The sequence below is a fragment of the Acinonyx jubatus genome, chromosome D1 (genome assembly GCF_027475565.1).
Source record: "Acinonyx jubatus isolate Ajub_Pintada_27869175 chromosome D1, VMU_Ajub_asm_v1.0, whole genome shotgun sequence".
In the NCBI taxonomy this organism is placed as follows: Eukaryota; Metazoa; Chordata; class Mammalia; order Carnivora; family Felidae; genus Acinonyx; species Acinonyx jubatus.
In genome coordinates, this window is record NC_069390.1 from 40639730 (window position 1) to 40662123 (window position 22394).

Consider the following 22394-nt stretch of genomic DNA (forward strand, 5'->3'; position numbering starts at 1 on the left):
TTTCTAAAGGACTAACATTAATATCCCTATTTGAAAACTAGCTTTTATTTGTGAGAATCTTTGAAAAGTTCTTTTTATCTAGGAGGTTTGAGAATTCTACCACTGAACCACCAGTGCTCACAGGTTTGATATTTTGGTTTGAAGGCCATTCATTTCTGGCAATTCGATGGACTTTCTAGTGGGTGATTAATTTTTCAAACTTTTTTGAACAGTACCTAATTAGGGGGAATTACTTTGCTTGTTGCATCAAAAACAGCCTCTTTCTCCTTTGATATTATGGTGGGTGTGGAATTGATTTTTAGTGGTAATGAATGTGACGAGTTCAGTGACTAATACCATTTGAGGCTGTCATGTGTATCTTCACTCTCTGCTTTACACAGGAGAAACATGTGAGCCTGTTACATATTGAGTCCCGAAAATCAAAGAGAAGAAACTCAGAATTTGAGATCTTTATTGACTGTGATATCAACAGAGAACAATTGAATGATATTTTTCATCTGTTGAAGTCCTACACTAACGTTCTCTCTGTGAATCCACCAGATAATTTTACTGTGAAAGAAGACGGTAAGTTTGAAAAGTGAAAATCCCCCTGAGAAGATTAAGTACATCATGTGTGTCCAATCTTGTATTTATCTTGGAGGCATGAAAATAAAGATAAAACACTGTCTCCTCAAATTTCTTACAGTCTAGTAGTGAAGGAAACCCCAAATGTAATTGCTTAAAATACTACAGAACAATTATAAAGCAACATTTTTATCAAGTGTGAGGGAACATGAAAAGGAAACGTTGGGTGCAAGAAAGAATTCCGAATAGTTAGAAATTGATTAAGTTTTCTCAGTTTCCAAATCATCAAACATTTCTTATTTCACAAACCTTCAATTTACAATCCCCGAGCCCTTAGAGACTCCCACAGGGCCTACCATCTGGCAGATATTAAGTGAATGTTCAAATTTGTTGAGAATGTTGACAGTTGCTGATGATTATGGTATGAATACACTCTTTACATACTCCTTCCTGTCTCCACTTCCACCAAAAGCAAGTGAAAAGCAACACAGCCTTCTAAGGTTTCAGATGGCTAAGATCTTCTGTTGTGAAAAAAAAAAATCCTCATAGTTTACTTGGGACAAAAGACAAAAGGATAATCCAACCACATTATATATATGTTACTCGATTTAAAATAGTCTCTTTAGATTATGCACGACATTAGGGTATAATCAGGACTGATGCCGATCTGTTATGCATTTGCATGGCTGTATAAGTTATTAAAATACTAATATGCTTCCATTTCTAAGTGGCAGATAGCTGCTTCCCCAAATCCCTTGAGTGTCCCCACCATGCCCAAAGTCCCTGTGCTCCAGATGCTATCCTAGGTGTCCCAGGCCCACCACAAACAAACAAAGGATTAACATCTGGCAGAGCAGGAGCCTAGGACTGGTGCCCCTGTGGTATTCAGGGTTAAATCTGACTATCAATTCTGGGTATGTTACAAAGAGCATTAAATGGCTAGAACAAGAAGGATTGAATTCTAGTCTTCTCTCTTCCAATAGAGATCAGTTACCTTGGATAAATTACTTCTCATCTCTGAGCTTTGGTTGCCTCATCTATAAAATGAAGAATTTTTTAGGGGCTAAATGGTTCAGTTGGTGTTTAGGGAACACCACGTTGTGTCAGATGTCTCTACTAAGAAACAGGGATACAGATATACATAGTCCCTCCCCTAGAGTCCTTCCCATTCTTTCCTGTAAGACACAGATATGAACAGATAATGTTTTAAAGAATCAGAAACAGTGTCACAGGAGCCCAGAGGACAGAGAAATAGCTCAACCTACAAGGTCAGGGGAGGTTCATTAGATCTGAGTCTTGAAGGAAGAGAAGGATGTTTTCAGGAAAACAGAAGGATGGGGTGGAGGAGGAAGTGGGGGTGGGGTATAGGTATTCCAGGGAGGAGAATAGCATATGCAAAAACCCCAGAGTTCTCAGAGGGCCTGTATGTCTCAGGGAGGGTGAGAGATCAGAGTGGCAAAGACATAAATGGTCTCTAAGATCCTTTGCATCAACAAAAATAAGCGTTCATTCTTCTTAAATTTGTACCTTTGGTCTGCAAAGTTGTACATCCTTACTCGGCTTTTTTAAGGATAGCTGGGTTTTAGGTTTTGTTTTGTTTTTTTTTTTTTTGTACTTTAGGTCTATTTCTAAAGTACAGCATTTCTCCAACACCTAGGAACTCAAGGAAATCAAAAAAAGTTTTAAGCTCAAAAATTTTGGATAAACTTTACTTATTAAGAGATAGAGCAATATACTTGTATAAATTTTGCCTCAAAGTACAAGCTAAAATTAAAAATCTCCTCCAGGGGCGCCTGGGTGGCTCAGTCGGTTAAGCGGCCGACTTCGGCTCAGGTCATGATCTTGCGGTCAGTGAGTTCAAGCCCCGCGTCGGGCTGTGTGCTGACAGCTCAGAGCCTGGAGCCTGTTTCAGATTCTGTGTCTCCCTCTCTCTGACCCTCCCCCGTTCATGCTCTGTCTCTCTCTGTCTCAAAAATAAATAAACGTTAAAAAAATAAAAAAATAAATAAAATAAAATAAAAATCTCCTCCAAATGTATCCATGACTTTCTTAATTTCTTCTTCCTTCTTGCCTTATTTAAGATCATCTATTCCACATTCAGTGGTTTTGTATTTTGCAGGTATGGAAACTGTTCCTTGGTTTCCAAAGAAGATTTCTGACCTGGATCATTGTGCCAACAGAGTTCTGATGTATGGATCTGAACTGGATGCAGACCATCCTGTAAGTATCTTTAATAAATCTTTTCAAGAGAATATTTTAAAGCAAACTAAAAATTAAGGGAAACTATTTTCTTTTTTTGGAGATTGTGGTTATTCTAGACTAAATAGGATCTTGTTTCACTCTGGATTTTGGGAAGTTCTGGTAGTCTTCCTTGTTGGTGGAATCCAGACTAAAGGCCTGAAGACCATCCAACCTCAGTGGCTCCAAAACACCTGTCGCATGCCTGGCATTCCTATTACTAAGAGCTATTCCAAAAGTTATTCTAAAATGAAGACAGAATCTGAAGCAGTTTTTATTTATTTATTTATCTATTTATTTATTTTTAATGTTTTATTTATATCTGAGAGAAAGAGACAGAGCATGCGGGGGAGAGGGACAGAGAGAGAAGGAGACACAGAATTGGAAGCAGGCTTCAGGCTCTGAGCTGTCAGCACAGAGCTTGATGCAGGGCTCGAACTCACAAACTGTGAGATCATGACCTGAGCTGAAGTCGGATGCTCAACTGACTGTCCCACCCAGGCGCCCCTGCAGCAGTTTTTACTAAAGTGGGGCATGGATTGTTGGAAAGGCATGTAAAGATAGGAGCGAGAAAGACTGTCCAGCATGATTGATTTATTAGGTGGTTCATGAACTACGAAATTGTTTCTTTGGAAAATTACCTGGGAGACAGTATAGGCATGAGTTGGAGAATTAGTAAGCCCAAAGCATCAGGGTTGTTTATGGAGCTCTTCGGTCCTGGGAAGGTGGAGAAAAAAGATCGCAATTCTGGAGTCAACACCAAGGTTTTGATCTGCCACTTACTAGCTGTATACATTGACTGTGTATTGCCATAGCCAGTCCTTAGCTGATCTGCCTATTTTTTTTTCTATAATATCTTATTAGGCAACTTATTAATTGGGATTAATACATTGCTGTACTTGCTCAGTTGGAAAGATAAAGCACACATATATGAATAAACACAAGATCAAATTGTGAAAAGTGCTAAGTGGCACGGATAAATTGCTTTGAGATGTACACAAGAGGACAAACACGTCTGGTTGAAGAGGTCAGAGGTCAACCTCTTAACTAGGCTTTGAAGGATTTTGGTAGGGAAGAGATGGAGAGGAAAGATAATTCATTGCAACATGAGCAAAGGGTCAGAGGCAAGAAAATCTGGGTCATGTTTACGGAGAGGTGACTAAGTCAGTTTTACTTATCTACTACCAAGTACTGCTGATTTTGATATCCTAAATATTGCTTAAATTTGTTCCTTATTTATACCACACCTTTAACTCATCTCCCAGCTTCCAGCTTGCCACCTTAAACCCATACTCCTCATAGTCACTAGAGCAATCTAAAACCTCAGGATGAAAAATTAAAAAAAATAATAAAAAAAAAATAAAAAAAAAGAAACAGGGTGCCTGGGTGGCTCAGTCGGTTAAGCGTCCGACTTCAACTCAGGTCACGATCTCATGGTCCGTGAGTTCGAGCCCCGCGTTGGGCTCTGGGCTGACGGCTCAGAGCCTGGACCCTGCTTCCGATTCTGTGTCTCCCTCTCTCTCTGCCCCTCCCCCGTTCATGCTCTGTCTCTCTCTGTCTCAAAAATAAATAAACGTTAAAAAAAAAAATAAAACCTCAGGATGATCATTATCCCTTTTCTGACTAAAGATCACCACTGATACCTAGGTACACATCTAAGAAAATTGAAAACATATGTCCACGCAAAAACTTGTACACAAATGTTCATAGCGGCAAAAAGTGGTCCATCCACTAGTGAATAGACAAGTAAAGTTTGATCTGTCCCGAAAATATAATATTATTGGCCATAAAAAAGCATGAAATACTGATATATGCTACAATATGAATGAACCTTGAAAACTGATAGTAAAAGAAGCCGGTCACAAAAGACCATATGTTATATGATTCTTTTTATATAAAATGCCCAGAATATGCAAATTCATAGAAACAGAAAGTAGATTAGTGGCTGCCAGGGTCTGAAGCTGAAGGGAAATGGGGAGAGTTTGTGAATGAGTATGGTGTTTCTTTTGGGGATAAACATTTTTTGAAATCATAGTAGAGGTAGTTGCACAACACTGTGAATGTACTAAAAATCACTACTCTGTACACTTTAAGATTTTATGGTGTGTGAATTATATCAATAAAGCTGTTACTCACTCACTCACTCACTCACTGATTGATTGATTGATTTATAGAAATCACCAGTGGCTTCCCATTACCCAAAGATGGAATCCAGGCTGTTTCAGACCTTTACTAGCAGACCTCAAACCAGTCCACTCCATGCCCCACCTCCTCCTCCAAACTCCAGCAACACTGGGTTGCTCCTGTTTCCCTAGGCCCAGAATGCTGTTTTTCAGCTCTGCACTGTCACTGCTGCTGTCCTTTCTGGCCTTTTCCATCCAGCTATCTCCTTTCCTCTTTTGAGACTTAGCTTAGGAGTCGTTATTGGGAAACCTTTCCTGACCTACCCCCCCGTCCCCCATACTCTTTCACATACTGTCTGGGTTGGGACTTTCTCTCTCTTTCAAAGTTTCTCTTTTGAGTCCCAGTGGCATTTTGTGCATATCTCTAATAAGGCAGTTATCATATTGTTTCATAATAATTGGTGGATATAAACTCCTTGAAGACTCAGATTGTGCTTCATTCATATTTGTTTCTCTGGATTTTACCACAAGGCCAGGTGCATAGTAGGGGTTTGTTAATCTGTGTTAAAGAGAAGGAGACTCATTCTCCCCTTTCATTCTCCCCTTGTTTCCTATTTTGCATTATTGGCTGTTTTCTCCTGGGTTTTGCATTTTGATGTCTTATTTTATCTATTTTTTAAAAAATTTTTTCCTAGGTATAGAGTCTAATGTTACTATGTTATCTTTTTATTATCATTGTTTGCCTTTGCAAATATGATTATGTTTGCATTTTGCGATAAAATCTAAGGCTAGATTAAGTTGTCATGATTTTGTGTATTAACTACTATTTTATTAGTAATTACTATTACAGGAAACTATAACTGAAGATGTAGTCAAACGATTAAGAAAAAAAGAATCTCACCCTTGGTAAAGAGTTGTGTATTTAACTAGGATGCTGCTTTTCTTATTCCTCAAACTATTTTATTTTTGTAGCCACTATAGGATTTTTGTGTCTTTTTATCTATAGAATCTTTTGTCCTGGTAGCAACTATCGAATAAAGCTTTCATGTAACATCGACTTTAAAATAAAAATGATCATTAATTTCTAAACAATGCTTACTCAAAATAATTCTGTAGCCCTTTAATTTCATAGCTTGAGTAAAAGTGAAATGTTTCCTAAAGATCATTTGTCAAGTATTTTTTAGGGTGGATATTTAAAAACTTTTCTTTAATTATCAGGGCTTCAAAGACAATGTCTACCGTAAAAGACGAAAGTATTTTGCAGACTTGGCTATGAACTATAAGCAGTAAGTATATTATAAATAACACATATAAAATAAATGAATAGAATAAGTTATACTCATTTAGTAAATAGAAAGTGAGTGCTACTATTTATTGAATGCTAATTCAAACTAACATCTGTGTCTCATTAGTGGAGACCCCATTCCCAAGGTTGAATTCACTGAAGAGGAGATTAAGACCTGGGGAACCGTGTTCCGAGAGCTGAACAAACTTTACCCAACCCATGCCTGCAGAGAGTATCTCAAAAACTTACCTTTGCTTTCTAACTATTGTGGATACCGGGAAGATAATATCCCACAATTGGAAGATGTCTCAAACTTTTTAAAAGGTAATAAGTGCATTACTTTTTTGTAAGGGGAATGTTGAACTCTGTTGTGATCATGACAGAATTAAAAAAAATTTTTTTAATGTTTATTTTCGAGAGAGAGAGAGAGACAGAGCGTGAGCAGGAGAGGCGCAGAGAGAGAGGGAGACACAGAATCCGAAGCAGGCTCCAGGCTCTGAGCTGTCAGCACAGAGCCCGACATGGGGCTTGAACTCATGAACCGCGAGATCATGACCTGAGCCGAAGTCGGACATTTAGCAAATTGAACCACCCAGGAGCCCCATCCATGACAGAATTTTTAATAAAAGAATAAAGTCAAGGGGCTCCTGGGTGGCTTAGTCAGTTAAATGTCCGACTTCAGCTCAGGTCATGGTCTCATGGTTTGTGGGTTCAAGCCCCGCATTAGGCTCTGCACCAACAGTGCAGAGCCTGCATGGGATTCTCTCTCTCCCTCTCTCTCTGTCACTCGTCCACTTACATTCTCTTTCTCTGTCTTAAAATAAATAAATAAACTTAAAAAATTGTTAAAGAAGAAGAAAGTCAAGTACATAGGAGGTCAGATTTTCCTTACTCCGTCCTGGAGTATTGGATCCAGTATGAGGCACCCCATTTGAAGAGGGACAATCATAACCTGGAGCCAGTGTAGAGGAAAGTGAGCAGAATTATAAGGGGATTGGAAAACATAGTATATAAATAAAATTTGGAGGACTCTTAGGATATTTAGCCTGGAGATTTAGAGGACATTATAGCTTTATTTAGGTACCAGATGATCATCTTATGTAAGAGAGGAATTACTATGTGGTCCTAAAGTAAATGACAATTGGATTGAAACTGCAAGCTTTTGGCTCAAAATGGAGAAGACGTTGTGTTAAAAGAGCCATTTAGAAATGGAACAGGCTCATGAGATGATTATTTCTGCCTCCCCAGAGGTTTTCATACAAAAGCTCTATACCCACTTGTCTGGGATATGGTAGAGGAGATTCAGGCTTCTTAGGGGAAGATTGGTGTAAATGATCTCTGAAGCTCCTTTCCACACTAAGACTCTATCAGTTTCCCAAGGAAGATGAGCAAGTAGAGGCATTAACAGAGTAGGTTAATTTTTTTCCTTTTAGTTCTTCATGCTTATTTGGTGCAGGTTTCCTTATTTTTTCTAGCTAGTTTAGGATATAACATGATCAGTAATTTCCAGGGTTTACAGTATGTAAGAAAAATATATATCCCCTTTGATCTCAGGGAACAAATAGAAGTTATGCTTTTCACTCAAATGGTTTAGTTTATTTCCACCGTGGTCTGAAATTCCTATCACTGAATTTCTTACATAGATTGTCATAAAAGTCTATGAATTTACTCAGCTCCATAATTCTTATTAGTCAACCACTATGCGCAAAACTAAGAACTAAACAGGAAAAGGCATGATAGTTTTACAAGGGAAGATTTCATGTACATGGTTCCTATAAAAACCAGATTTAAAAAATAGTGATGAAGGATGACAGAGAACCAATGCACATGACCTCGTGGGTCTTACAAAGATGGACAAGTATATGCTATGGAAGTTATCAAATTAAATTTGCTTGAGATTTGGAGGAAATATTTTGTTATGGGTACAAAACTGAAAGCTATTCACTTGGGGTCTGGAGCTTGAATTGTCTGCAGAACATGTTGCTACAGGTGTTTCAAGAGAAACTGCCAAAGAGGGAAACCAAACTTAAATGATACTTCAAACAAAACATCAGTTGGAAGGAGTTCTCTGCACTGTCAAATATGGTAGTCCCTAGACACATGTGGTTGCTTAAATAATTCAAATTAATATAAATCAAAATGTTAGTTTTCTATCCACCCTAGCCACATTTCAAGTGCTTAATAGCCATATGTGGTTAGTGGCTACCCTATTGGGCAGCCTAGATATAGAACATTTACATTATCATGGAGAGTTCTATTGGACCATGAAATCTACCCATCAGAGTGGGAGAATCCAAGTACAAAGCAACGGGGTGGAACTGGAAGATCAGAGGGTGAGGGTTTGAAATGAATGGAAAGAGTAGAGCTTATAGAGTTCCCCTGAGCCACTGTGGCCTACTGGCTGGTCTCTTTTTATAGAGGGCATACGCAGTTATAGCTGTTGGGGAATAAACGAGCACCATCCAGTTTAGAGAAAGTATAGAAACTACTTTGCAAGAGGTAATACTGGCTAAAAATGGCATGGATTAAAAAATCGTTCTGATTTCAATTAATAGATCTTCTTAGTTTTTTTTTTTTTTTTTTTTTTTTTTTTTTGCAAAAGGAAGTAAGATTGTCTAAGAGATATTCTAAACCCTTTAGGGAGACAATAAGGTGTAATATAAGGAGACTTGGGCTCCCTTTCTACTTTTATTATCTACTGTGTGACCTTGGATACTTACTAAGTCTCTGAGCCTTGGTTTTATAGTCATCACAATGAGGAGAATAAACTTTAATTCAAATTGCAAACATGAAAGGGGGTATGATGTATAAGGTCTAACTCATTGCCTGACCATAGTAAGTGCTTAATAATTATCACTTCCCCTTAGTGCACACATGACACATTTTAGTTTCCATGTTCTCCCTCAAAGTGTTACTTGGTACCACTGGCAGTATTAAAGCGTGGCGGTAACTGGTCTGTTTGGGTGAAGATTTTCTTCATTTTCTCCTTTGCTTTGCAGAGCGCACAGGTTTTTCCATCCGTCCTGTGGCTGGTTACTTATCACCAAGAGATTTCTTATCAGGTTTAGCCTTTCGAGTTTTTCACTGCACACAGTATGTGAGACACAGTTCAGACCCTCTCTATACCCCAGAGCCGTGAGTACTTCTACTTCAGCCTTCATTCATCAAATAGTATTTGTCATAGTGGTACTCATGTCATGAGTTTTGTGTGAAGATTAAATGAATGAACGCATGTGAAGCATTGAGAATAATGCCTGGCACATGATACATGCTCCATGCTCTGCATATGTTAGCCATTAGCATTACTATTAGTAACTGACAACCTGTTAGGTGCCAGGTGCTATCCTAAGCATAGGGAGTGTAGCATTGAAAAAAATCAGGCAGAAATTTCTGCCTTCATAGAATTTATATTCCAATGGGGGATAAGGATAATAAACAAGTAAATAACATATTATATTTGATGGTGAAAAGTGCTATGGAGAAAAGTAAAGCAGAGCAGGAGGAAAAAAGTGTTATGTGTGGAGTGTTTCTGTTTTGAAAAGGGTGATCAGACAAGGACTCACTGAGAAGGTGAAATTTGAGCAGAGACTTAATTTGGTGGGGGTGTGGGGGGCACATGTCTATGGGTATCCTATGTGTGTATGTTTCTGAGTGGCCTAGGTTTTGAACCAAAATAGTTTCTCTGCTACATTGTTAGTGTCCTTTGTGATCTATTTCCAAGTAATACCACCTGAATAGAAGGAAGATGAGATTCTGGCTTGATTGAACTGTTGATTTTGCATTTATGTGTGACATAAGCATCACAGTGTGACAAACTTGTACCTCTTTTTCAGAGATACCTGCCATGAACTCTTAGGTCATGTCCCCCTGTTGGCTGAACCTAGTTTTGCTCAGTTCTCCCAAGAAATTGGCCTGGCTTCTCTTGGAGCTTCAGAGGAGGCTGTTCAAAAACTGGCAACGGTATAAATCTGAAAATAGCTGTGTAGATCAGTAATTCTTATCTGGGGTGGGATGTGAGTGTCAGACTCAAGATGGCTGTTAGATTTGTCTTTGTTCATATTTAATTTAATTTAAATGATTTCTTATTTATTTATTTATTTATTTATTTATTTTTAATATGAGATTTATTGTCAAATTGGTTTCCATACAACACTTACAACACCCAGTGCTCATCCCAACAGGTGCCCTCCTCAATGCCCATCACCCACTTTCGCCTCCCTCCCACCCCCCATCAACCCTCAGTTTATTCTCAGTTTTTAAGAGTCTCTTATGATTTGGCTCCCTCCCTCTCTAACCTTTTTTTTTTCCCTCCCCTCCCCCCATGATCTTCTGTTAAGTTTCTCAGGATCCACATAAGAGTAAAAACATATGATATCTGTCTTTCTCTGTATGACTTATTTCACTTAGCATAACACTCTCCAGTTCCATCCACGTTGCTACAAAAGGCCATATTTCATTCTTTCTCATTGCCACGTAGTATTCCATTGTGTATATAAACCACAATTTCTTTATCCATTCATCAGTTGATGGACATTTAGGCTCTTTCCATAATTTGGCTATTGTTGAAAGTGTTGCTATAAACATTGGGGTACAAGTGCCCCTATGCATCAGCACTCCTGTATCCCTTGGGCAAATTCCTATCAGTGCTATTGCTGGGTCATAGGGTAGATCTATTTTTAACTTTTTGAGGAACCTCCACCCTGTTTTCCAGAGTGGCTGCACCAGTTTGCATTCCCACCAACAGTGCAAGAGGGTTCCTGTTTCTCCACATCCTCTCCAGCATCTGTAGTTTCCTGATTTGTTCATTTTAGCCACTCTGACCTGTGTGAGGTAATATCTCAGTGTGGTTTTGATTTGTGTTTCCCTGATGAGGAGTGACGTTGAGCATCTTTTCATGTGCCTGTTGGCCGTCTGGATGTCTTCTTTAGAGAAGTGTCTATTCATGTCTTCTGCCCATTTCTTCACTGGATTATTTGATTTTTGGGTGTGGAGTTTGGTGAGTTCTTATGGATTTTGGATACTAGCCCTTTGTCTGATATGTCATTTGCAAATATCTTTTCCCATTCCGTTGGTTGCCTTTTAGTGTTGTTGATTGTTTCCTTTGCAGTGCAGAAGCTTTTTATCTTCATGAGGTCCCAATAGTTCATTTTTGCTTTTAATTCCCTTGCCTGTGGAGGTGTGTCAAGTAAGAAATTGCTGCGGCTGAGGTCAGAGAGGTTTTTTCCTCTTTTCTCCTCTAGGGTTTTGATGGTTTCCTGTCTCATATTCAGGTCCTTCATCCATTTTGAGTTCATCTTTGTGAATGGTGTAAGAAAGTGGTCCAGTTTCATTCTTTTGCATGTTGCTGTCCAGTTCTCCCAGCACCATTTGTTAAAGAGACTGTCTTTTTTTTTGCATTGGATATTCTTTCCTGCTTTGTCAAAGATTAGTTGGCCATACTTTTGTGGGTCCAATTCCGGAGTCTCTATTCTATTCCATTGGGCTAGGTGTTTGTTTTGGGGTCAATACCATGCTGTCTTAATGATTACAGCTTTGTAGTAGAGGCTAAAGTCTGGGATTGTGATGCCTCCCGCTTTGGTCTTCTTCTTCAGTATTACTTTGGCTGTTCGGGGTCTTTTGTGGTTCCATGCAAATTTTAGGATTTCTTGTTCTAGCTTCAAGAAGAATGCTGGTGCAATTTTGATTGGGATTGCATTGAATGCATAGATTGCTTTGGGTAGTATTGACATTTTAACAATATTTATTCTTCCAATCCATGAGCACGGAATGTTTTTCCATTTCTTTGTATCTTCTTCAATTTCTTTCATAAGCTTTCTATAGTTCTCAGCATACAGATCTTTTACATCTTTGGTTAGGTTTATTCCTAGGTATTTTGTGATTCTTGGTGCAGTTGTGAATGGGATCAGTTTCTTTATTTGCCTTTCTGTTGCTTTATTATTAGTGTATAAGAATGCAACTGATTCCTGTACATTAATTTTGTATCCTGTGACTTTGCTGAATTCATGTATCAGTTCTAGCAGACTTCTGGTGGAGTCTATTGGGTTTTCCATGTATATCATGTCATCTGCAAAATGTGAAAGCTTGACTTCATCTTTGCCAGTCCTCTTACCAGGCTTCTCAAAAAGAAAAGGGAGATGACCCAAATAGCTAAAATCATGAATGAAAATGGAATTATTACAACCAATCCCTCAGAAATATAAGCAATTATCAGGGAATACTATGAAAAATTATATGCCAGCAAGCTGGACAACCTGGAAGAAATGGAGAAATTCCTAAGCACCCACCCGCTTCCAAAACTCAAACAGGAAGAAATAGAAAACTTGAACAGGCCCATAACAGCGAAGAAATTGAATCAGTTATCAAAAATTTCCCAACAAATAAGAGTCCAGGACCAGATGGCTTCCTTGGGGAATTCTACCAGACATTTAAAGCAGAGATAATACCTATCCTTCTCAAGCTGTTCCAAAAAATAGAAAGGGAAGGAAACCTTCCAGACTCCTTCTATGAAGCCAGCATAACTTTGATTCCCAAACCAGACAGAGACCCAGCAAAAAAAGAGAACTACAGGCCAATATCCCTGATGAATATGGATGCGAAAATTCTCAACAAGATACTAGCAAATCGAATTCAACAGCATATAAAAAGAATTATATACCATGATCAAGTGGGATTCATTCCTGGGCTGCAGGGCTGGTTCAACATTTGCAAACCAATCAATGTGATACATCACATTAATAAAAGAAAAGATAAGAACCATATGATCCTGGTAATCGATGCAGAAAAAACATTTGACAAAATTCAGCATCCTTTCTTAATAAAAACCCTTGAGAAAGTTGGGAATGAAGGAACATACTTAAATATCATAAAAGCCAGTTATGAAAAGCCCACAGCTAATATCATCCTCAATGGGGAAAAACTGAGAGCTTTCCCCTGTGAGATCAGGAACAGGACAGGGATGTCCACTCTCACCTCTGTTGTTTAACATAAAGTTGGAAGTTCTAGCATCAGCAATCAGACAACAAAAGGAAATCAAAGGCATCAAAATTGGTAATTTAAATGATTTCAATAACATTAAAGGAGGATGTAAGATTTTTAAGGTTCATCAAAAGGAGACATGGGCCTTAAAAAATGGTAGAGAAACACTAGAGTTCAATAACAATAGTTTGTAGATATTTCTTTGGTAAAAATGATAGGCCCTCTAAAGATGATGCTAAAAATATTCTTTGAGCACTAGGTACAAGATGTCGTCCTGGAAATACAAAGATGAGGAAGGCCTGGTTCCTGCCTTCAAGGAATTTATACGCTACTTGAGGAAGCTGTTGTGTTAGGATGGGATGAACTGTACAGCGAAGTTCAGGCAGAGTGGTCTGGGAGGACAGAGAACTGCTTGGGGGAAGTTTCATGGAAGAGAAACATCTGGACTAGCCCAGGGAAGATGAGTCATGTTTTCACCTGCCAAGAAAGGGAGGAAGAGCATCTCTGGATGAGTGCACACAAGGGAAGACAGGAGGTGCTTGGTGTGTCTGGGGAAATGACGAGAAGCTGGAGCAGCATGTGTTAGGGTCGAGGAGATAGTATGAAATAGGCTAGATGATTAGAACAGTGCTTCTCTAGTTGTGGGTCAGGGACCCCCTAGAGTCCCTGCAACCCTTGCACAGGGTCCTTAAGTGAAAGACCCACTCAGAGTGCAAAGTGGCTTTCAATATAAGAAAGGCTAGAGTTCATTGATATAGTTTCAGACTCCATACTACAGCTGAACTCTAAGAAATTGCCACTTGAGTTCTGATGTGTCAAAGAAGAATACCCACAATTATCTGAAAAGGCTATTAAAATATTTAGCCTTCTTCCAACTACTTTTCTGTGTGAGGCTGAATTCTCTTCGTATACTTGAACCAAAACAACATATTGCAACAGGTTAAATGCAGTAGCAGATGTGAGAATCCATCTTGCTTTCCAGCCAGACATTAAATAATATCTATCCAGATGTTAAAAAAGATTTAGAGCAATGTAAAACAATGCCTTTTTCCTGACTCTTTTTTGTTTTGTACAATATAAGTCACTTTGCATTAAATTGTTATGTTACCATAACATGGTTTATTACATTTTAAATTTAATCAGTAAACATGTAAATGTTTTCAGTTTTAACTTTTACTGCCATAAATATAGTAAGCTGTAACCCACATAAACAAAAGATCTTTCAGGTCCTGAGTAATTTTTAAGAGTGTGTAAGAGTCCTGGGAACAGCAGTTTGAGAGGGGCTACCTTAGAACAAGCCCAGATTGTAGAAATACTTGTGAACTGGTCTGGGGGTCTTGAACTTAATTCCAGGACACTTTGGGTCAATCTCTAAGGGTTGCAGTTTGTTTTAAATTGAGCTAATTCAGGATGTGAAAGTAATATCAATGTCCTTTTGCAGTGCTACTTTTTCACTGTGGAGTTTGGTCTCTGTAAACAAGATGGGCAGTTGCGAGTCTTTGGTGCTGGATTACTTTCTTCGATCAGTGAACTTAAAGTAAGAGCTGTAAACCTCTGCATATAGTCATGTTCACTTAATATGATTGATACGACCAGAAAGAGTTTTTGGATTTGAACAAGTGTCTACTATGGAAAATACTTGGGGTGGCAATAAACGTTACTTAAGAGACAATTTTCTCTATTTCCCAAGTTTATAGTGATATCTTAAATTGTTTTTTTACTTATATGTGGACTTTAATTACTTAATTTCTCTTTTTTTGAGTATAGTTGACACACTATAGATATATCTTTTAAATAAAAAGTACTTTAGAGCTTTTGCTTGCAAAGTCTTGCTGTTCTCTCATCATTTTTAGTGTGCTAGCAATAACTTCTCCTAAATTCTAGAGAATTCTTTGAGATTGATTATTTATCCAATAAAGGAATGAACTAAGTATGTTTGTTGAGTAATGGGTGTGTGTGAAACACTGTCCATGGTACTGTCTTGCTCTCAAGGAGCCTACGACCTGATGGTGGGTACAGTCATGTATAGGAATAACTAGTACAGGATGGAAAGTAGGTGTCCTAATGCAGGAATACATAAATAAAGATCACTGGGGGGCTCTTACATGGAAAGTGCGTTAGAACAATGCTATGGGATGATCTTGGGGCACTTATGGGGAACAGCAGTTTGTTTTGCTGAAGTATATTGTGGGTTAAATAATGCTGTAGGAAATAAGTTTGGAATTGTAGGTTGGGGCCATTGCATTAATACATTCAGAGGTGTGCTGATTGTGGTGGTTGTGTGTAGGATGTGATCCATAAAATTAGACAATATTCTTTGATTCACTGACTATCTTCTAGCATTCACTTTCTGGACATGCCAAAGTAAAGCCCTTTGATCCCAAGATTACCTGCAAACAGGAGTGTCGCATCACAACTTTTCAGGATGTGTACTTTGTATCTGAAAGCTTTGAAGATGCAAAAGAGAAGATGAGGTAAAGTATATCTTCCTCATGCCTAACGTTCCTCTGCAAAAGATAAGTCCAGGGGCGCCTGGGTGACTCAGTCCGCTGAGTATCTGACTCTTGATTTTGGCTCAGGTCATCATCCCAGGGTCATGGGATCAAGCCCCATGTCAGGCTCTGTGTTGAGCATGGAGTCCGCTTGGGATTTTCTCTCTCTCTTCCTCTGCCCCCTCCCCCACTCGCGTGACCTCTCTCTCTAAAATAATAATAATAAAAATAAATAAATAAATAAATAAAAAGATTAAAGAAAAATATAGGTCCAATAATGGTAACAAATCACAGAAGTAAGCAGCTGGATAATTAGAAGCCTACTAGGTACCTTCTGCCTGTGATAGATCTCCCTTTCACAACAAATATTTAGAGTATGTTGTTTATGGTGATGTTTGGTGACTGCATATATGAATCAGATACATTGAGAAATTGGTTTCTCCTCATCAGAGTTTATAATCTAATAGGAAAAATAAACTATATACAAATTGCTACGTAACAACATAGGAAGCCTTACAGTGATACAGATGAAACTTTGTTCTCCATTTTATTCAGGAGCAATTTGTTCCAAATGGAGGAACAGGGAAAGCGTAATGACATCTGAAAAAGCACTTGGAGGATAAATAGGATTTAGGTATGTTAAGTTTTAGGCTAAGGAACAGCATAAAAAAGGTAAGGAGATGGAAACATACAAGAGTGTGATGCAATCAAGCTATGTGTTATTTAACTATTGATCAGCTAAGTGTATTGTTAAGAAAGAAGAACATTGGAGGCAGAGAAACTACTTAGGAGATTTTTGTAATACTTCAGGTGAAAATAAGGGCCTGGGCCAAGACTGTAGGACTATAGAAGCAGAATTAACAAAACATTTGTTGGAAGGTGTCATGAGGTCACATTGTGAGATCGTTGTGGGATAGATGGGGGTTTAAGACATGCTCCTTGTCTTCCAGGGATTTTCTGTTACTTGAGGAGTTAGGCCATGCACAGAACCAAATAACAATACTAGCAGGGCTTCCTCTAACACATATGACCCCCTTTTGCAGACTAGAAAAAGGGGTCCCTTCTGGGTAGACCAGTTGGATTGCAAGCTGCATTTCAGCCCTTACTCCTGTACAGCTGTCTTCAGGTGTGTTCCTAGGGGTCCTGAACACAATTGTTCTTGGGGGTGCCAAATGAGAGGTTCAAATGTTGGCCTGATAAAGAAGGCAGAACTTTAATGTGTGAAGAAAGGGTAGAAGTTAGGTCATTTGAGAAGAGGCTAGAGGATGACATTCTAAACAGAAAGAATGTCCATGTGCAGGAGGCAGGCCTCCTGGCCTGTTTCTGGCCTGTTTCCATGTATGTGTGTTTGTGTGTGTATAGCTGTAGTTATGTAAATCACAGCTGAGGAGTCTGTTACTAGGTGGTCAAGGGCTACCGTTGTCTACTGATAAAGCTACTGTAGTTGGTCTCCTTAGCGTAGCCAAGAGATATATAAAGGAATACATCATTAATACAGTCATCCACAGGATCTTTCCCTAGAAATGCAGGGGTGGATGTGTCTATGACAATTTTAGGTTTCCTACCTGTGTAGGATTCCAGGGGATCTCTGCACAGGCAGTGTAGGGAAATAGGTCAAATTGGCTGTGTCTTTTGTCTAGTGTGTGAAATAGGTTTGCTATTGCTCATTCCATTTTCATCATTCTGCCTCCTAGAAATTGATTGCCTCTTACTTGTTTTCTTCAATAGAGAATTTACCAAAACAATTAAGCGTCCGTTTGGAGTGAAGTATAATCCATATACACGGAGTATTCAGATCCTGAAAGACACCAAGAGCATAACCAGTGCCATGAATGAACTGCAGCATGATCTTGATGTTGTCAGTGATGCCCTTGCGAAGGTCAGCAAGCAGCTGAGCATCTGATCCTGAGAGCATCTGAGCGCCAATTCAGAGGCCTGTGGGCCAGCTCCTGCTTTTCTTGAAGACCTGGTCATGGAGGGACAGTAGCCAAACAACATTCTCTACTCCCATTCCTTAATTAGTTCTTTGGAAATTTGTACCTGGATACTCTATACCAGTACCTATTTTTTTTTTTTTTTTGTAACAGCTTAGTGAAGTATGATTCACATACCATACAATTCATTGACCACTCGTTTAAAAAAATTTTTTTTTTAAACATTTTGTTTATTTTTGAGAGACAGAGACAGAGAGTGAGTGGGGGAGGGGCAGAGAGAGAAGGAAACACAGAATCTGAAGCAGGCTCCAGGCTCTGAGCAAGCTGTCAGCACAGAGCCCGGTTTGTGGGGCTTGAGCCCACAAACCGTGAGATCATGACCTGGGCCGAAGTTGGACGCTGAACCAACTGAGCCACCCAGGCACCCCTGACTGACCACTCATGTTTTATAGAGAAGTTTTTTAACCCCATGGATAGATCTAATACCAGCTTGATTCTCTTTTCCCTAATTTTTCTTGAGTAAAATGACCTTTATGATCATTTAAAATGCCTTGGTGGGTATCATGGAGCTGACCCATATTGATACCTAAGATCCTTTTATTTCTAAAGTATCTTACTTATCATTGGATTTGTGCCAAGCTTGATCGCATTCAGAGCCATAAAGTTAATAGGAGACCCACTGTCTCCACTGCTAGCATGGGCAGAAGTATAGAGACCTTTCCACATGAAGCACACCTCATAAAGAACAAGTAGTCTAGTTTCAAGGATGGTATCTTGTAAGGAAATAGGAGTAGCTAAATCTGGAAAGGTTGATTAGGGCATCATCCTCAAGACCAGGTTATGAATTTGGGACTTTATTTGGTGGGCACTAGGGAGCCCCTTCCCATGTGACCATCCTCCTTGAGTGAGACCCTTTGTTTTCTAAGGCACTGCATGATGCTGGTTTTGTTTTAAAACTTTTTTTAAACGTTTATTTTATTTTTGAGACAGAGAAACAGGGCATGAGCAGGGGAGGGGCAGAGAGAGACGGAGACACAGAATCTGAAGCAGGCTCCAGGCTCTGAGCTGTCAGCACAGAACCCACTGCGGGGCTCAAACCCACGAACCATGATATCATGACCTGAGCCAAAGCCAGATGCTGACTGAGCCACCCAGATGCCCATGCTGATTTTGTTTCAGATTATCTGTTCTACTCATGGGTCCAACGGGGAACTTGGAAGCCGGGCATTTGCAAGGCCCTATACTCAGACGTGTAGCATATCATGATGGGATTTGCCCTTAGGTTAGCAGAAGATGATATTGTCAAATGGAGAGTTCAAACTGAGACAGGTGAGAGAAGCACAAAGTTAATGTTGGAAAACTGATGTTGGGCACTTCATTTCCAAGGTTTAAGGTGAGACTGTAAATAGGGAGTCAAGGCATAAGGGTGGAGGGTGGGGAAACGGCTGAGGAAATGGGATATGAGAAAGGTCAAGAAGACCATTTTAGGTCTGACACTAATAATGCAAGGGTGCAAGGACTGGTTTTTATGTGGTGTCTGCTGTGTAGTACAGGGAATGGGCCTGATACAAGCAGGTGAAGCTGGACTCCTCAATATGTGCTGTATCTGTTTAATTTGCTCCTTTTCTCTTCCCCACTCCCTCCTCAAGTTTCTTCTGTCTTTGGTCTTCTCTTTCTGCCATCTCTTTATGGGAAATGTTATCCACATCCATGACTTCAATTATTATTTTGTATGACTCCCGTGTTTGCAATTCTAACCTTGAGATCTTTGTTGAATTTTTGCCTCTTAAGTCCATCTGCCTGCTAGATATTTTCCATCTAGATGTCCCATAAATCAGGCCAATGTTGTACAACTTCTTGTGGTACCATCCACATAGAATGAAACGGGTTTATACAACACAGTAGACCTGCCAAGTATCTCACACTCAGTAGGTTAAAAAAAAAAGAACCCATGAATAAAAACCTCAGGATCACCTGAATATTACACCCCACCAGGTTCCTCTCCCAGTGATGTCACTTCTGTTAATGATATATTATGGGTCATATTTTTAGCCAATTATTCATTCTTAATCAGGTACTTAAAAAACTGTCTTTACTTTTTTTCACATTAATAGTCAAATGGTATACCATTTAACACATTGTATCTCAACAGACCACTAGATCTTTTCATTTATTTTAAGGCCACAAAAGAAATTATAGAAACTTAAAAAAATTTCTTTTATTTTAGGTCATACAAGGAAATAGAACTGGGAAGAGTAATTCATGCTATTTCAGATTTTTACATTACTTATAATTTTAGTTAAGTGTAACTTAATATACCTTTGATAGTAATAGATCTAAGTCAGCCAATCTAAAATCATTTAAAATATTGATTAGCTAGTTTATAGTTAGTGAATTTGGTTGCAAGGAAATCTGTAAGAAAACCATGATAGATAACAATTCATAGCAAGTTATGCATATCATATTTGGTTATTTTCATATGACTTTGATCATGGTATAAAGAATCATAGTTTTTGAATTTTAAGATTGTGGTATTTAAAACCACTCTGCATAAAGCACACTAAAATCAGTGTTAGAGCACAATCAATATTACTTATAACTTCAGAATAATGGAAATATTTAATGATTGATTTTAGTTCTTCTAACCTCTGGGATTGTGATATTTATTTGGTACATCAGGAGTCCTGAGAGTCTTAGAATTTTAAATAAATATTTTAAATATATGTCTTTAAGGCATCTAAGAATATGTTAATATTTACTCCAATATGAGAATAGAATTGAGTCGAAAGTTTGGTTTATAATTCTTTTTTTTTTTTAATTATCTCAGAAGGCTAGGGCTTCTTTTTTTTTTATTTTTTTTAACATTTTATTTATTTTTTTTATTTAAAAAAAAATTTTTTTTTCAACGTTTATTTATTTTTGGGACAGAGAGAGACAGAGCATGAACGGGGGAGGGGCAGAGAGAGAGGGAGACACAGAATCGGAAACAGGCTCCAGGCTCTGAGCCATCAGCCCAGAGCCTGACACGGGGCTCGAACTCCCGGACCGCGAGATCGTGACCTGGCTGAAGTCGGATGCTTAACCCACTGCGCCACCCAGGCGCCCCGTCATTTTATTTATTTTTGAGACAGGGAGAGACAGAGCATGAACAGGGGAGGGTCAGAGAGAGGGAGACACAGAATCTGAAACGGGCTCCAGGTTCTGAGCTGTCAGCACAGAGCCCGACGTGGGGCTCGAACTCACGGACTGAGAGATCATGACCTGAGCCGAAGTCGACGGCTTAACCGACTGAGCCGACCCAGGCGCCCCTGGTTTATAATTCTTAATCAATGACTTAATACTTAAAGATGTAGGTGGTATCTTTCTGACTTTTTGAAGAAAGCTCTAAAAGCTAGCTGGTTGTCAGAATACCTATATTTCTTAATCTGCCTATGTTGTAATTTGGAGTTATATATTGTAATGACACACCAGAATGTACACAATTATACTTAATTTGTAAGTTGGCTTCAAAACTGAAAAAGGAAAAATTCCTGGAGTTCTTTAAAGGCACACATAATAGAGTCCATATAGTAATTTCTAGGAAATGTATAAAGATGCTGTGGTCCATTTCAGTCTAGTGTTTATTGTACTATGTAATATATATTTATGATTTGCAAGTTTGTTATTCAAGCAGATAATAATAAATGGACACAAAATTCATGTTCTTAATAAGCCTTTTTTTGTCAAACATGTTAAAAACGGATTTCAATATATATTAGCAATTTTATAAGTTTAAGAAATTTATAACATCCTATACTTCTTGAAAAGCTTGTGAATATGAGATATAAGGGGAACCCAACACACTTGGAACTTAGTAACTACTTTTGGAATTTTTGATAAAGTCTCAATCTCATGTTTCTCATCTGAATCATTAGCTAAATCTACTTCATTGAGTTATTGGAGGAATTATGTTGTAAAAGGACATTGTAAAAAGAAACTTGTTATCCAGATGTAAAGAATCATTAATACACTCACTGTCCTGATCCAGGATCTCCCATAGCTTCTGGATGACTTTATCTTCTTCCAGAAGGAATTCACTTTTGCTTCTAACAGGCAGTATATAATGGCATGCAAGATCTTCTTAGTCCAATTAGGGATTAAGCTAATTTGAAGCTGAACTTCAGTCTTTGTGAGGGCTGGTCTATTTCCGGTTCACTCTACTCCCAGGGTGCAGTGCTTTAGGGATCCCAAAGGAAAGCTATGGGTGTGTACAAGGGCTTCTCTTTGGGGACCCTGGATGCCTACTTTTGTCCCCTCCTCCTGTCATTCTCCCCACCCCTATAAGATTGCTGAAAGTACTGTTCAGCTTCTCAGCTTCTCAGCTACAGCTTTTAGCCCAGTTTCTTAGCCTCCAAGTCACTACTTGCTAATTAGCAAACACTTCAAGTGGAAAAGCAGTGCCAAATATAAACTCTCAGCTTCCAGATCTTGGCCCTTCAAGTTCTGGCTGCTTTGATAATTTTCCAATGTCTTGAAATAGATTTTTAAAATACTATCCCCCAGCTTTTCTAGTTGCTCTTGTGAGAGGCTTGATCTGCAGCTAACTAATTCGCCTGTATCAAAAATGGAAATCTGGGGCGCCTGGGTGGCTCAGTCGGTCCGACTTCGGCTCAGGTCATGATCTCACTCTTCGTGAGTTCGAACTCACGCATTGGACTCTGTGCTGACAGCTCAGAGCCTGCAGCTTGCTATGGATTCTGTGTCTCCCTCTCTCTCTGCACCTCCCCTGCTTGCTCTCTCTCTC

At 38.9% G+C, this 22394-nt stretch overlaps 1 protein-coding gene across 2 annotated transcripts in view; it reads left to right on the forward strand.

The window, feature by feature from the left end:
- TPH1 (tryptophan hydroxylase 1) overlaps window positions 1–21310 on the forward strand; it is a 33697-nt gene extending 12387 nt beyond the window's left edge. For both annotated transcript variants that reach the window (XM_027073026.2, XM_027073025.2), the window contains 9 exons: window positions 381–564; window positions 2684–2784; window positions 6144–6211; window positions 6338–6534; window positions 9210–9345; window positions 10044–10170; window positions 14627–14722; window positions 15526–15659; window positions 17406–21310. In XM_027073026.2, coding sequence (XP_026928827.2) covers window positions 381–564; window positions 2684–2784; window positions 6144–6211; window positions 6338–6534; window positions 9210–9345; window positions 10044–10170; window positions 14627–14722; window positions 15526–15659; window positions 17406–17580 — 1218 coding nt within the window. In that variant the 3' untranslated portion in view covers window positions 17581–21310. The remainder of the gene's footprint in view (window positions 1–380; window positions 565–2683; window positions 2785–6143; window positions 6212–6337; window positions 6535–9209; window positions 9346–10043; window positions 10171–14626; window positions 14723–15525; window positions 15660–17405) is intronic.
- Window positions 21311–22394: the final 1084 nt, after the last annotated feature.